The sequence below is a fragment of the Leptinotarsa decemlineata genome, unplaced genomic scaffold (genome assembly GCF_025532065.1).
Source record: "Leptinotarsa decemlineata unplaced genomic scaffold, Ldec_3_MD MMD2_tig00026328_RagTag_RagTag, whole genome shotgun sequence".
Lineage (NCBI taxonomy): Eukaryota > Metazoa > Arthropoda > Insecta > Coleoptera > Chrysomelidae > Leptinotarsa > Leptinotarsa decemlineata.
Window position 1 is genome coordinate 32,984,634 of NW_027412688.1, and position 17,578 is coordinate 33,002,211.

The 17,578-nt window shown below is 34.8% G+C and overlaps 1 protein-coding gene across 6 annotated transcripts in view; it reads right to left on the bottom strand.

Moving 5' to 3' along the window:
* The window catches only part of LOC111506670 (interference hedgehog), a 188,299-nt gene that overhangs the window by 11,347 nt on the left and 159,374 nt on the right, over positions 1-17,578 (bottom strand). For 4 of the 6 annotated variants that reach the window (XM_074182149.1, XM_074182151.1, XM_074182152.1 and 1 more), the window contains exons 1-4: positions 8,083-8,121; positions 3,796-3,877; positions 3,407-3,639; positions 339-765 (exon numbers count right to left, since the gene is read on the bottom strand). In XM_074182149.1, coding sequence (XP_074038250.1) covers positions 339-765; positions 3,407-3,639; positions 3,796-3,877; positions 8,083-8,106 — 766 coding nt within the window. In that variant the 5' untranslated portion in view covers positions 8,107-8,121. Of the gene's footprint in view, positions 1-338; positions 766-3,406; positions 3,640-3,795; positions 3,878-8,082; positions 8,122-17,578 lie in introns of those variants that run through there. The other 2 variants (XM_023161806.2, XM_023161807.2) reach the window with 1 other exon arrangement.

Consider the following 17,578-nt stretch of genomic DNA (forward strand, 5'->3'; position numbering starts at 1 on the left):
AAATCAATAATGAATTGAAAGGGGTATTTTTTCCAAAAATTTATAGCACTAGATTATGACCGTCTAAGAAGCATGTTCTTGTAAAATTCTCACAGATTGAAGAACATTTTTATACTAAACAGGGAGGGGCAACATACTTAAAAATATCAATACATAGTATCGATATGTAAGATTTTTTTACTCACAAACTAAAACCTTTCTTTCAACACTCATATCATGAATAGCTATTCCATATCAGACACTCAGAAAGTTTTTGTGTACGCCTGCATGGGCATAAAGTACGATAAAATGCATGTAGTTGGTATTCAAGCACAAAACACACAAAACATTCTACTGACCTTTCAAAAAGGTGTATGTCCTCCTGGGCTCGACGACGAAATATGGGGCCCGAACGGGCGCACTATCCACCACCTGCAGGCTGAACTGCGTGCTCGAATTGACGTACTCCATCGTGTTCGTCGCCCGACACGTATATACCCCGGAAGAGTCTTCCCTCACGTCAGCGAGGATCAACGACTTCGCCTGCGGGTACGCCGTCGAGACGATCTCCCCTCGCCTGTAGTACTCGACGAAGACCTCCGGGTTCGAGTCCGGCGGGAAGCACCTCCAGAGCACGGTGTTGCCGACGGAGACGACGGCGTCCGCGCTCGGCTGCTTCGGGAAGTTTCCTAGCGTCGCGACCGTCACCCGCCAAGGGACCGAGGCCACGACGAAGGCGCCGTAGTAAGCCAGGCATTGGTAGTCTCCAGCGTTGGCGGTGTTCACCTGGAATGGGAAATGATTATAACAGTGTTAGTTTCTTGGAAAGCGTAGATGGGCCATACACTTCCAAAGTTTATTTCTCCATAATTTCAATTTCAACCTAACCTAACTAATTTTAGGCCTAACCTAAACTGATCTCATTCATATCCTAACCAACAAAATTGTTTTATAATTTCATAATACTGAAACAGTTTCATTTTGTTGGTATTTTATAATTACTTCCAAAATGCTACAGTTTTATTTTGTCGGTATTTTATAATTACTTCCAAAATGCTAATTAATTATATTAGACGACACTATTGTAGGCAATAGTGTTTTATAAATTTGTCATAGAAACGTTTATAAAATAAAATTAAAAAACCTTCATAAAATAGTTACGAATTTATCACAGAAACGTTTTAACAAGTAACTTATAAAACATTTTCTTATAAAAGTAAATTGTTTTGTAGCAGTTTTATAGCACTTTTCTGCGAGGTTTTTATGATCTTTATAAAATTATTTCAAGCTTATTTTATAACTGCTTTCTGTAGCTTTGATAAAATTATTTTATTGTAATACTTTCAAACACAATTTTGTTGTTATTATCATATTGTCACTTTAATGATAATAATTTCCCAACTATTTTATAGTATGGTATATTTACTACAATTCCAATGCGATAAAATAACTGTTATAAATTAAAATTGCTTCCGCGAATATATATTTGCTGACGTCATGAATAAAATGCGGCATTTAAGAAAAACCAGTTGACAGCGATTTTAGAAGTCGTGTAATGAAGTATAATTTATCAGTTTCATTTGAATAGCACCCCAATAACTGTGTATCTAATAATGTCATCTAATAATGTCATTGGAAAAAAATTAAGAAAAGTGGTCTTTAAATGAAGACCCACGTAACCTAGTGCTTCAATTTTTTTCTTTCTGAAAACAGAAAAAGGTTATTATTGATTAAAGTCCGTCGTGTACTAGCTAAAATACGTTGATACCAAATTATTTTATAGAACGACGCCATTTATGATATTTACAACTGAAAAGTACATATATATTATAAAATTATATTATTTAGAACAAACCGAGTTAAGTTTGCGACTAAAAAATGAATACGTCGACAGAGTGAATTTTTGTATAATTTAATGTTTTCCAAAAACATTAATAAAATAGTGGCGCGCTTAAATTTCTTAATATTAAAATTTCATTCGTAGTAAAAATATCAATTTTTTAAGCTCAAACAATGTCTTTAACAGTTTAATAAGTAGAAAAGTGAAATTATTAAAATGACTTCAACCTTTCTATTTGTCAGTTTTTAGTTGGTGACATATCTTTTACACAATACAATACAAAATTACTTCTTGCGCCTTTATTTTATTGTTATTCTTTTAGGCTGCATTATATTATATAACGCTTACTTGGAACTACTGAAAACTCTTATAAAATCGTATTTTGATTATTTTACAAGTATATTTACAAAATTACTTTTTAAGAGTGTTAGAAAAATTTTATAGTAACTGCTGAAATGTTTATAAAACTATTTTGTAGTGTTCGTAAAAGACCTAACAATATATCAATAAAGAATATAATGTTTTATAAAAGGGTACTAATTTCCTACTTATAGCTATTGTATAAACACATTGAAAACATTTCTGGGAGAAATAGTTTTATAATTTGTTTCTACGAAACGTTTTCGCAACTATTATAAAATATAAAATTGCTAGTTGGGATCGATCTTAAATCAAACAATTATGGAAGAAAAGTTGTTTTGATAGTAAGCTAATATAAAAGAAGGTATTTTTTGAAACCCTTTTGAACGAACACTCATATGTCCTAATGGTCTTAAATATTGAACTATCAGAGTGATGAAAACTTTATTTTTAATGATAACTATGATATTTCGGTGTACACATCTTCTTTATATATGCGTCAAAAGTTATTTTCTGCTGTACAAAACATTTTTTGATTCTTAGCAGCGGGGTCCACTACAAGGTGCCAAATATTTGGAAAAAAAATATTTTTTTCTAAATATTTGGTTGATAACTTTGGTATGACCATAGATATTTTTGCAAAATGCATAAAAAATATTTTATACTCGGAATTTACACTGAATCATTTGGAAGAGAAAAATGATACGTCACTGATTATTCTTCTTCTGAAAATAATTTTTGTACTTTTTCTGAGCGAATCTGATAAAATGCTTGATAAAAATCCATTAGTGTTTCTTGAATACATGAATTATTTTTAGGGTAGATTATTTGTTGGAAAAAACCTTAAATATATAAAAAACTGGAGAACATCCAGAGAAAGAGATATTAATTGAATTCATCAATAAAAACACCTTACAATATGTGTAGGGCATGTATAGATACAAACTAGAAGAAGAAAGAACAATCGGACACAACTGCTTTTAAAAATAAAAGTTGAATGACAAGGAAACCATTTTCCCTGATATTAAAATTATTATTGGTATATTGAATATTAAAATTACCTGATATTATGTAGGGTGGGTGGAGCTATTGACATTTTTTTTAATTACTATTATTTATTTTCTTCAAAATCAGGAGTTCAAGAATTCCTAAACTCTCACTTCACCCCGGAAATTCAACTAAATTTCAAGACCGGGGGCAATTTTACACAGCGAATTTTTATCTCACCTGCAACGACAACGCAGACTTGTTCTTTCCCACCGTTTTGAACCGACTCGGGGAAACCATGTGGAAAGAACCATTGGTGAGATCGACGTAGGCGTTGGGATTGTACGGATCATCCGTGGGATAAAATTTCCATTCGAATTTATCAGGATCTATCTCCGTTTCGCACGTCAACAAAGTCTCGAAGCCTTTCGGAAGAGAGATCGGTTCCGATTCAGATACAATATACGAAGTGTCTGTAACATATATTACAACTATGATTAAACATTCAACAACAAACCCTGGGAGTACCACAAGGTTTGGTACTAGGGCCACTAATCTCCATTGGCTTATTTTTCAATGTTAGGGAAAGGGAGACGGATAGTTATTACTTAAACCAAAATTTGACTCACCTGAAGACACCATCTCCACAAATACCACCAATGTAATGGCAACAATGGCGACGGTATGAACACTCTCCATGTTGATGCATGCCTGAAACAATACGTTACAAAATGATATTGTCGAGAATAGACTGATTTACGTCATTACAATTATATAAAATAATTTCATTGTGCTATGAATCGCACTTTAAAAGGTAAGCCCTCGTTAATCCTTAGCTCGCACAAGTTTCGACTTCTGAGATTTGTTGTTCGTATGGGGGTGGGGCGACAGCTGGTTAATGGAAAAATATATTTTATTTTTTAACAGATACAAAAAAAACTTCAAAATATACATTGAACATACTTCAAGACTCCTAAAATGCAGGATATTTCACAAAACTGACTGTAAAAGAAACATTTACAGTGGATTACAACAATTCAACTATTTAATTTAGAAATTAAGAACCATTCTTAAAATCGTACTTTCTTTAAATGGTTCATATCAACAAAAAAGACAATATTAATAGTCAAAATAATATTTACAATATGATGTTATTCAAAACTGAAACATCTAAATACTGATTTTATCAGTATGTTTGTGGAGCCCGATTCTCTAGTCATAGAAATCGTTTTCCTATAGGAAATTACTCAAAATGACGTAACTCGGCATTAACCATTCTTTAATCATCTTTGTTTGTTTCCTTGAAATTCTCAGCATAAGATTCATCGTTCTGGGGTTTAATTCTCGAGTCATGAGAATTTTCCCCCTAGGAAGTGACGCCAAAATGACGTAATTTTGCATTCTAGGGCATACTAGAATCAGGCCCCTGCCATCATCCAAAATGCTCCCATTCTTGAATTAATTTTCTGGTTTATTGGAAATTCTAAGCGATAGGTATGTCAATTCGATTCATCGTCCTGGGGCCTAAGTCTCGAGTCATGGGATTTTTCCTATTAGGAAGTGACGTCAAAATGACGTAACTTGGTATTCTAGAACAGTCGTTTAATGCGGATAGCTTCCCATAACTCTAGAATGAGGCCCATGATGTATTTTTTCAGGGATTTATTTGACAACTGTCATAAATTCATTATTTTTCGTTATTTTCACAGACTAAAAATGCTGTTAACAAGTTAATATAATTATGGTTTATTACAAATTTCAAAAAAAGTGATTTTGCGAAACAAGTACTTTGAATCATATTCTGAAATATTACATAGACATTTGAGTTTCTAGGCACCCAGCAAAAATACAGAAGGATAATCTCAAATCTCTCAGAAATAAATATTACAATTTTTTCCATGATCATATATAGTGTGACTTATTTAAAATGAAAGATTGCTTATAAAACGCATTTTTTTCAACCGATTGGAATGAAAAATCGACTAGAACACCAAATTTCGTGAATTAGTCGTAGTTTTCAACAGATTTTGATAAAATTGTGGACAGTTATAGACCAAAACCTACTAAAGCCAGTGGAGTAGTCATAATTTTGTTGATCGTACTGAAATAATTTCAAATGTTATTATTCTGACGAACACATTTCGATAAATTGAATGAAATAAAATGATTTTCATGTGATTCAACAGTAGTTGTTCCACTTTGTATTTGATAAAAACTTTTATGAAGAAGTAAGGGCCAAGGGTGCAATACATAATAAAAGAAAACCTAGTCAGGTAATTATTGCACCCATTTTGGGTTTTGGTTTCAACAAAAAAATATAATGAAAAATAATAATTTTCCGGATTGTGCCAAAGAAGGATAAATCTGTGTGGTGAAATTTAACTTAAAATTTAGCGGACATTGATCATTACATGAAGGATCCACGATCCACTTGAAATTCATTGTGAACCAGTTTTATCGACATCTCCAAATCAGCTACCCTGCATATTTAACAAGTGCAATCCTATTGATTCAACATTTCCCCTCATTCAGGAAGCGGACATCAATCCTTCCCAGTGATTTCAACGACAGATAAAGTCGAGCACCTCTCACAATATGGATTCAGTCGCTTCCTTCTGTGTTCGAAATGAAGGGCTTGTTTCGAATTAACCTGTATCGAATTACCGGATTCTCCGGTTGCAAAATCACGTTAGGGGTTAACGAGACGCTTCCGCAAAGAGGATTCGCAGACGATTTGATGGAAATTCACTGTTACCTGAGATCGGTTCCTGTGTGGTATAATGTTTTTTTCGGGTTCGGACGAACTGAAAAAAATAACATGTGGAACACGTGGCATTGCTTGCCTTTACCCAGCATTATTTCCCCTGAAGGGGCTTCGCAAATATACTTTCAGTCCGACAGGTAACAATTCTATCATGAACTATTTATTGACCTCTTTCTCCCATCAGCAGGTGTATATTGTGCTAATAATGTAGCTTCATTGGCCATTATTTGGACTGGGTCCAGGTCGTTTTCATGCTTAGCAGTAGATTTTGTGTCAAAAAAAGGGTTGGTAGATATAAAAAATAGTAGCAAATATAGTTTATAAATACATGCTACATACATAGTAATTTCCATCGTTTAAAGTCATTTAATAGTTATTACCGAGTTATCAGTAGATATAGAACAGTATCTCGAGGCCAAAACAGGAGATCTACTGCAAAAATAGTAGATCTGGCAACACTGAAAGCGGTGATCTCCTGCATTTTCTTCTTGAATTGATTCGCAATATTCCGTAGTATCACTGCATAACCGCTTCATTGTGAAATATTCAATCTTAACGTTTATGGCATTGTAAATAACAAAGTGATAGATATTGCCGACTCTCCTGCTTCTGTTATGACATCACAATTATCAATGCGCGCATAATATTAAATGTTAAATTTTTGCGCGAACCATGACAACTCTCATATCCTAACAAACCTAACAAACGAATCAATTTGTTTGTCATTTAATTTTTATTCAAAATCAATAGTTAATGTTCTGATTGGTTTCCGGGTTTTGCCGTGGTCTTTTTTGGTGACAATCTCCAAACGTTTCAACTACAACTGCGGCAGTCATCTTCGGTAGAGAGGTCGAAGTAATCTTCTTGACGTATCAAGTTAATAGTCACTGACATGTGTCTTTTTTAAATAAAACACAAGCACTACAAAAAGGATCCTTAAGGCGCTTTCAGCAGCCACAGTGCGTCGCGTATTTCTAATATATACCGTTCAAGGTTGAGAGTGATGTACGTGTCTCCAATTAGGCAATGTCTCTTTTCTGGATAGAATCCAGCAACTCCAGAGTATATTTTGGGGCAGAGCTCCATACATGAGAACACTACTCCAAAGAAGATCTGATCTGAGCTTTATAAAGCATCAAAAGTTGCTGAGGTGTGTTCAGTTTTTGGGTTCGGAACAGTGTTCCAAGCTTTTGAGAAGCAATTCCAGCGAAATGATTATGCCAAGACATATTGGTGTCAATTTTAATAGAGTTGGAGACAATATGGATCCCTGGGGAACACCAACGTTGATGGTGAAAGTGTTTGAGAGATATCCATCGACGGCCACTTGCAGGGAACGTTTTTTCAGGACGCTGAGGAGCCATACACCAAAGTGATACAAGCCTTTATATAATAATAATAAAAACCAATGAAAAAGTTGAGAAAGTGAAGAAAATTGTTTTGGAGAATCGTCGAATCATTATTAGAGAAGTTGCTGAGGATATCGGCATATCGCTGGGCTCATGCCATGCTATTTTATCGGAAATTTTGGTCATGAAGCTTGTGACAGAGAGTTTAGTTTCAAAATTTCTGAATTTTGAACAACAATAGCGTTGCATGAGCATCGCTCAGGAATTTCTGGATTACGTCAATGGCGATCCAGATTTGCGGTCAATAAGGAGTATCAACTTGAAGTCATACGCCGCTTGCGTGAAACAATACCAAGAACACGTCCGGTATTGCGGAAACATAATTCATGGCTTGATAATGCTTGTACGTGATTTTTTGGTCAAAAACAAGACCATAATCGTGCCTCAGCCACCGCATACACCAGATTTGGTCCCCTTTGACTTTTTCTGTTTTCAAGATTGGAGTGACCCATGGAAGGACGGTGTTTTGTGAGGAATCGCTAAGAGAGCTTGAGGACATACCAAAAAGTGCATATCAGAACTCCTTCGAGGATTGGAAAAAAAGCTTGCACATGTGAATTAAATCTAAAGGGAACTACTTTGAAGGAAATATAAATGGATAAATAGATAAATATATTTTTGAGAAAAATAATAGAATACTCCTAATTATAATTTTTTATATATTTTTTATCTATTCAATTTATTCATAAAACAACTCGTACTGGAATAAGTCACCTTCCGAACGTAAAATACTAATTGCTCACCTTTCTCCATTCTTTCATATTCATATCTGATATAATCTGATGAATAATTCACCTTTTCCTCAAACCAAACCACAAATGAAGGAGTAACTTCAATAAACGTTTCAGATTTCGTCAATAGCCACTTCAGGCACTACACACACTACCGACAGTCACCAACAAAAAGCAGAACCACCTTCTGCGGAGCTTGCCAACATGCACAACCAACTTCTCCGTTAGAAATTTACTACAATGTGGGCTCTACTACGGCCGTGTATTCATTCAGAAATAAAAATCGCAGCGAGTGCGTAGGAAAAAGTCGAAAGTAAAACAACGCCTAACCCTAACCTTCTTGCGCTGAACGTAGGCATGTTTACCGGCGCAATCAAGAGAAAAAAGCCGAATTACAAAATGGACGTTATTATAATAATTACTAGTGGGTGGTGAATTATTGTTTACCTGGGATTTTAATAATATACGCTTGACCGTTTCGTCATTGGAGATTGTTATTTTATATATACTATGGGAAGATCCTATCGTTATTGGAAATCCAGTTGAAGCGACCGTAAAAACAACTGTTGGTGCAGTCAAGGTTCTACAATACACATATGCCAAAAAATACTCGTTTTCTGAACAAATTCTTCTGAAAATCTATAGCTATTCCAATGAAAGTTTTTTAGGAAACCTTCGTCTTCAAATTAAAGTTGGATAGCATACTCTATCCTATATCTTTCTTGGATGGAGCGATCTTTCAACAAGAAACATCTCTGCAGGACAAGTAGAGGATCCTACAAAATCTTGGTAATATTGTTACGTTTTTACCCGTGGGTTCACCAATAATTGACTACACTGAATAATCAAACTCAACTTTATTTCACTTTAAATACAACAAACACTTCAACTGAAAATTTAACTATTATTTGAATGTCTATCGCCTTAGTAGATCGCTTCGCGTACCGCACTGTAGCTTCCACTTGATTGTCTCGATATCCTCGTGGCTAGCCTTTAATTGAAATAATATTTCAAGGGAACAATGAATTGCAAACACTTTTCTCACTGTTCTGGTGGTGATGGCATTTTCCAGGAGTTTGTGTTCTCGCCATTGCAAAGAGTTGATCCATCAAAAAGTAATTATAATAATACCGGATTTTGGAAAAAAACCCAATATACAAATCGGGTACTAAGTCAGACGTAAATAATTACCGACCGATATCTATTTTCAGTACAATTCCAAAGATATTCGAGAACATTCTGGCAGATTACCTAACCTATGATTGCTCTCGCATCACAACTGAACAACAATATGGTTTTTGTGCTGGGAAATCGACTGAATTAAACCTAGTTACCTATTCCCAATTCCTGTCGGAATCTTTGGAGAAAGGCTGCCAGATTGATTCTGTGTACACTGATTTCTCTAAAGCGTTTGACAGGGTCAAACATAACCTCTTACTCCAAAAGCTCAACAGATATGGTGTAGGTGGGGTACTACTGGAATTGATTAGTAGTTATCTTACGAATAGGATTCAAATGGTTATCACTACTCCACTTTATTCGAAGTAACTTCTGGTGTTCCTCAGGGGTCAAACCTGGGTCCCTTATTATTCAATTTATTTATAAACGACATTATTTATTGCTTCCGGCACGCCAAAGCACTATTATTTGCATATTATTTAAAACTTTTCCTAATTATTAATCTTTAGATGCCCATAGGCTTCAGTCTGACCTTGACAATCTATCAAACTGGTGCTCCTTAAATGACATGGACTTGAGTGCCACGAAGTGCCATGTCATGCGCTTTTATCGATCTCATGTACCTTCTACCACTTTTGATTACACTTTCAAATGGTCATGTCTTAGAGTCTGTTAATCAAATAAAAGACATTGGGGTTGTTCTTGATCCCAGCTTGAGCTTCAATCTACATATACCCACGGCTATCCATAAAGTCATGAAAATGCTAGGGTTTATCAAACGGCTAACTCACAAATTCACTAACCCAACTGCTGTTAAAACCCTTTATTGTTCACTGGTCCATCCACACCTGAAGTATTGTACTTCTGTCTGGTCCTCTCATTGTGTAATTTATACAGGGTGTAACTGAATAAGTGTAAAACATTTAACGGGGTTTTATATCTCTTGAAGGCAGAACTTATTCTTTCCTAGCAACACCGAAAACCAATATGTTATTCAAATCTCCCTGTTAAAGTTTGCGAATCAACAAATACTTAGTTGAAATTTGTTTTTTTTATTCCATGAAGGCATTATTGTTATAATACAGGGTGTAACTAAATAAGTGTAAAACATTTAGGGAGATGATTCCAAATCGAAAATAAGATAGGATCTTTCATATGAAGAAACTTCATTGGAGCATCCCTTGTTAAGATACAGCCCCTTAAAGGGGGTACATAAAATATGTATAACAATTTTTTTCACAAGCACTGAAAAAGTTACAATATTGAAATTAACCTGACGTTTTGTACTACCAAAAAGACACTTAGCCAGTAATTTATTTGGTTTACCCCATAGTTGTAAGGGGAGGAAAACGCAACCCCTAAAATTTATTTCCAATGTAACTTTTTGTCTTATAATTTGTTTACCATTTAAAAATTTATTTCCGATAGCCTGTTTCATTCTAAACAAAAAATGTCTCTTGGGTTTTTTGCCCAAAATAAACCAGTTCGCAGCAAAACATTATTTTACGAACAACTACAGAGACACATTGTCATAAATGCGAACTGGATTTATTGTTATTTTGTAGTTATTACCTGCATTAAACGATTAAAGGGTAATAAACAAAACTAATTTATCAATAACAAAACACACAACATGTAGAAATCATAGTAAATGTTCAATATGTCTACCGTCAGACATTACGCATACGTCTAGACGCATCGATGATGCGGTTTCTTAAGTCCTCTACATCGCGAACAGGAGTATGATAAACCAAATTCTGTAAACGGCCACAAATAGAGAAATCGAGAGGATTGAGATCCGGGGATCGAGCGGGCCAGTACTGTGGTCTTCCTCGACCTATCCACTGATTTGCATATGTTTCAGTTAAATGCTGACGTGCTACTTGACTGAAATGGGCGGGAGCCCCATCATGCATAAAAAAAATATCCCTTCTGACGCCCAAAAGAACTTCCTCCAGCAGTACTGGATGCACTTCTCTTAAAAATTGAACGTATGCCTCACCATGTAATCGAGGAGGTAGAAAATGAGGCCCAATTAAATCATCCCCAATAACTCCGAGCCACACGTTAAGAGAAAACTGTTCTTGATGGTTAGTTTCGACAATTGCGTGAGGGTTTTCATCAGCCCATATGTGGTAATTATGAAAATTAATAATCTTGTCCCGAGAAAAACTACATTCGTCTGTGAATTCTATCGTCTCCATATGCAGATGGTAAGGGTATAACAGTTGTTCCTTTAAAATTCGAAATACCGATTGCTGGAAAGCAATCTTTCTAGTACTGGTAGTAGGTTGTTCTTCAATCAAAAGTGCTGCTTCCTCAAGCTGTGGTGTTCGTACTTCTCGATGGCGACTACAATCCTGCGTTCTTTTGTCGAATGAACCATATTCTCGTAATTGTTGATGAAGTTGAGCAAATATTCTATGTGAAGGATGCTGCCGTTGAGGATACATTTCAGCATATCTTCTAGAAGCTTCTAACCCTATCCCCTGCGACAGACCGTAAACGTAATGCATACAGTCATTTCCTCATTTGTGTATGTCATTTTAATAACAAGTGAATTATTAAAGTAACAAATTAAGAACAGAACAACACACAATTAGTGTTAATTCAATTTCTAAAATTCACAAACTGACAGCGTCATACCAATTTAATTGTTACTATCGCTAATAGCGACCTACTAGGTAGATTAGTTTCGTATTTTCACATTTATGATGATGTATCTCTGTAGTTGTTCCTAAAATAATGTTTTGATGCGAACTGGTTTATTTTCGGGAAAAAACCTAAAAGACATTTTTTGTTTAGAATGAAACAGGCTATCGGAAATAAATTTTTAAATGGTAAACAAATAATAAGACGAAAAGTTACATTGGAAATAAATTTTAGGGGTTGCGTTTTCCACCCATTACAACCATGGGGTAAACCAAATGAATTACTAGCTAAGTGTCTTTCTGGTAGTACAAAACGTCAGGTTAATTTCAATATTGTAACTTTTTTAGTGCTTGTGAAAAAAATTGTTATACAAATTTTATGTACCCCCTTTAAGGGGCTGTATCTTAACAAGGGATGCTCCAATGAAATGTCTTTATATGAAAGATCCTATCTTTCTTTCGATGAGGAATCACCACCTTAAATGATTTACACTTATTCAGTTACATCCTGTATCAAGAACATTGAAAATGTCCAACACAACTTTCTCATAGATACAGCATATAAATCGGGTGTTCGTTGCGAGTATGAGTTGCTACTGCAATCTCTGAGCACGTCCTCCCTGGAAACTAGGAGGAAACAGTGAGGTCTGACACTACTTTTCAATATTATTAACGGCAAATTTAGTTGTGCTGAACTCCTAGAAAAAAATTCTCTACATGGTCAAAACCGCTCAACTCGACAGCTACAAACATTTTATATACCATTTTATCGTTTGATTCACAAATTCAATAGCTGCATTCCAAGAATATTAGAATTAGCCAATAGAAACGTTGATCTTGAGATTTTTAACATCTCCTTGCATCGTTTTAAAACTCAATTACGGAATACTGAGCTTTAACGTTTTAGTGTATAGTTTATGGTAGTAACACATGGATCAATAAGTCCCGAGACTAACAATGAAAACAACATTTTTTTTACAAAATTTTTTTTATTCATCAACATAATCTCCTTTTAGGGTGATACAATGGTTCCAACGCTTTTCCAATTTTTCAATACCATGTTTATAAAAAAATGTATCTTTCGCTTCAAAATAAGTTTCAGTTTCAGCGATGACCTCCTCATTTGAGCCAAATCTTTTTCCCTGGAGCATTTTTTTAAGATCAGCAAAGAGCCAGTAGTCACTGGGGGCTAAATCTGGTGAGTATGGGGGGTGGGGAAGCAGATCAAAGCCCAATTCGTTTAATTTTGCCATTGTTTTCATCGACCTGTGGCAAGGTGCATTGTCTTGGTGAAAAAGGATTTTTTTTCTCTGCATGTGCGGTTTCCTCCTTCAAACGTACCAGTAAGTCAATATAATAATCACTGTTGATCGATTTACCTTTTTCGAGGTAGTCAATGAAAATCACGCCATGCGCATCCCAAAAAACTGACGCCATCACTTTGCCAGCTGACTGCTGCGTTTTCGGACGTTTCGAACGGCTATCGCCAGCTGTGCGCCACTCAGATGACTGCCGCTTTGACTCTGGAGTGTAGTGATGTATCCATGTTTCGTCCATGGTCACGTAACGACGCAAGAAATCTTTTTTGTTGCGAGTAAATAGCGATAAACAGCTTTCTGAATCATCGACTCGTTGCTGTTTTTGTTCCATCGAAAGCAATAGCGGCACCCACTTAGAAAAAACCTTTTTCATGCTCAATTTTTCATGAAGGATAGTAAATACACTTCCATATGATATCTGTGTCATCTCAGCAATCTCACGGAGCTTCACTTTACGATCTTTCATTACAATTTTTGTCACTTCACTCACATTTTCCGGTGTAACAGCTTCCACAGGTCTACCCGAGCGTTCTGCGTCATTTGTGTCGGTACGACCACGTTTAAACTCGGCAAACCACCGACAAATCGTTGCTTTTGATGGACAAGAGTCCGGGTAACATTTTTCAATCCATTCTTTCGCTTGCACGGTGTTTTTACCCATTAAAAAACAATGTTTTATCAGAACACGAAACTCGGTTTTTTCCATTTTTTAAACAAACTACAAAACGACTTTACTCTAACCTCGATAACTCAGCTGTTTCTGGTCCGATCGACTTAAAATTTCGACACGTTTCAAGCAAAGGTTAGTACTCTAGAAAGACGTGGTTACTGGTTTACTAAGAGCGCCATCTCTGGGTTAGTCTCGGGACTTATTGATCCATGTAGTATATGTAGTATATGTTTTATTGTCGCTCATTGTTTTTTGTCGTTTTATACACTAAAATTAACCCCTTTTTAAACTTTGGATTTACCCCTTTTAAGCTATTCTTAGTTGGAATTTGTAATTCAGTACCTTATCTGATTTTATTGTAATTATAGTTTAACATTGTAATTTAACATTTGTAATATTTGACTTATATAAAACAAAATAGGTTTATAGCCAAGAAAATACATTTTTGGATTGAGGCCATGTGGTTCTTCATATGATACTTTGACTGAACCACATGGCCTCAATCCAAAAATGTATTTTCTTGACTGTCAGCCTATTTTTTTTTTATGTAAGTCAAATATTACAAATGTGCAATGTACTTAATTTGATACTTCCCGTTGCCTGACAAGTGAGCACTGATGATGACGAAAGTCGAAAGCGCTTTGCAAGAATTTTAAAAATTAAACACTTTAATACAAAAACCTCTTCGATTCATTAATTGTAATTTATACTTTAAATGGGCTTGCTCGTAAACAAGTAAATGAATAAATATTCTATCCATTACGCGTAATACAAAACGCCAGTAATTGAAAAATCAGAATTTAATTTTTACCAACAAATCCTTGCGTCGCTGAAGAATGCACCCGCTTGGGTCGCCTCCCAGCCCGGCCCTGACAATGGAACTTTTCATTTCAACAAACAATATTCCAGCATACCATTGTGACGGACTGAAAGTGCACTCTCATCCTCTCGAATGAAAGAACGAGCACCACACACAAAAAGTAATAATAAAAGTAATTTGTGTGAACAAAGGTCGAAAAAAATACGTGTCCGACAGCGGAGAGAAGAAAATTGATTTATTTCATTCGAAAAGTATGTGCTCTTTTGTGGGAATTCTGAGTGGAAATGAAAGGATTTGTTACGACTCGAACATTCCATGAAGAGAATTGTTAAATTGATTGCTTATTATGATTGAAATGTTTTTGTAGTAGGCACTGTAGATTTTTTAGAGAAGAGTTATGTTCAACCAAATAAGTTATATGATTCTTACTGTTCAGGTCAACAAATAATTCAAGCAAACATATTCCATCTCATGATGCACTGTTTGGAACCTTTGGTGTAGTAATGAATATTACTACACCATCTTATACAGGGCTTTTGTTCATTTGATAGAAATTTCAAATTGAAAAACAGTTCACTTTGTTTCAGTTCTACAAGTACCGCAGTTTTCCCGTGATTAATTATTAAAAATGGAATGTGGTAGGCCGGTGACGTCACGGGCCTATTCCCGATTCTTGTTCGATTTACCAATAGGAACAATAGAAATAATCAACATTGCCAAATCTTAAAATTTAGGAAGCCTATAATTATCATATTAATTATGGAAGTGTATATGAACCCGATAAAGTTTCAATTGATGAAAATTTCTCCACATGGAATAAAATGTACACGAAAATTCATGTTTGGAAATAAGTTTTATGTTTAAAATCGGTACACAAAGTCGAAAGATCATAAAATATTTACCTAAACTATGATTTTATGCATTATTTAAAAATATACAGTTATGAAAATCAAAAAAAAATATAGCAAACTGGATTAACGAATCATTTCAAATATTCAATTTATTCTACAATCCTCAATCTGTACAACTGCAATTTATTAAAAAAAAAAACGATTCCTACATACACACCTCTTTCTAATACTATGCTACTAAGTTCAAGCGTTATAGGATCGCTTGGGTAATCTGTTGAATCTTCCAAAACTTGAGAGGAAGGTTGAATTAGGTCATGTATAGACAGAATTGATTGTACTCGAAATGATCCAACAAAAGCTTCTGAGGTATTAATCATATGATAAAATTCAATAAAGTAAAATGGAAAGCATTTGATTTTTTTGCAAAAATATTAATTCAATTTGTTTCATATTTTCAGCAATAAGTAATAACTCCAGATAATACTTTTTTTAACTGTGTCATCGATTAAATTCAATATTTTCGTTCCCTTTTCATTTATAGTCACTTTTTAAATGATTTCTATAAAGTTTGGGAAGAGTAGTAGGACTGTAGTTCTTTTTTTTCAATACTTTCTTCCATTTTTTCCTCATTTTATCCTTTGGGAACCTACACTCATATGAAATAGCTCACCTATAAACCAATGGGCTTTTTGTTTACTTTCCGCACAATTAAAATCAGCACAAGAACGCACCATATTAATATTCAACTGGGTATACCTCTAAAACACTTTTAAAACACACACAAACTAAACGCGATGAAAAAAGAGATTTTTCCTACCCGAGCTGTCAGCTAAGAAAAAGTTGAAACTCAATGTTGCAAAAACAAGCAGCATGGATCCGATATGACATACATTTTTAATGCCGAATAAACCAATCAATTGTGATATGGGTACTCCATTTTCCTGAGAAAATGAACTATCAAATAAAATTATTTATTCATTTTTTTTTTAGAATAAAGCCAGCAAACAAATAAATATACAATAATAAGATCGCTCCAATCCATGAATTAAGCATAAAAATGGACAATAATATTTCCCTTGATAACTGATATAGTACAAGTTATACCTAAATATGTTTCTAAATAGAATTTAACGAGCTGTATTTTCAAATGGTTTTCAAATGCTCATGAACCCTAATAAAATAAATCAATTATGCATTCATGCCACCCACCAAAAATAAGAAATTCAACGTTACTGGTATATTAGCCATATTGTCAGCCAGCGCCCTCTGTAACTCATACGACAATGTGCTCTTTATAATGTCAATGGATTCCACACATAATTTAGTATTTTTGTTCAAACAATTTCAAAATGAATCTTGAGCCTAGTTTTGTAAAAGGCGTGACCGACCTAATCGCAAGCGTTATTCCTTTTTTTAAGTCATTCAAATCTGAAGCTTTAATTTTGCACATTGCTGTTTACATATCCCCATAAAAAATCTAATGATGAAAGATCAGGTAGTCGCGCTGGCCATTCAATCGATCCTTGCCTCCCTATCCACCAATTGAGAAATGCTGTATCGAGATATTGCTGGACATTAACTTGGTAATGTGTTGGTGCTCCATCCTGCTGAAACCATTTCACTGGAACTTGAGGGTTTACTGAATTAGGATATAAATTTGCTAACTTGGAATGACATAATTGCAGAATCATTTAACAATTATTTTATTGATAGCGTACAAGAAATTGTGAACACTATTGATCGATCTGATTTACTTCATGAGACCAATGTTATATCGATTAGCTACTCCTTCGAGAAATTCAAAGTGTTGGAGTTAGCAGATCTGTCTAAATTGATCAACGGAGTGGAAATGAAGTACAGTAGTGAAATACTCAATTGCAAACTTATTAAAAAAATGGTTTGGTGTTATAGGGCATGCATTGTTGCATTTTATAAATACATCTTTGAGCATTGGCAGATTCCCGAAGTAGCTCAAGACTAGCGTCCTTGTGCCAATTCGGAAAGTCCCAAAGACAAGT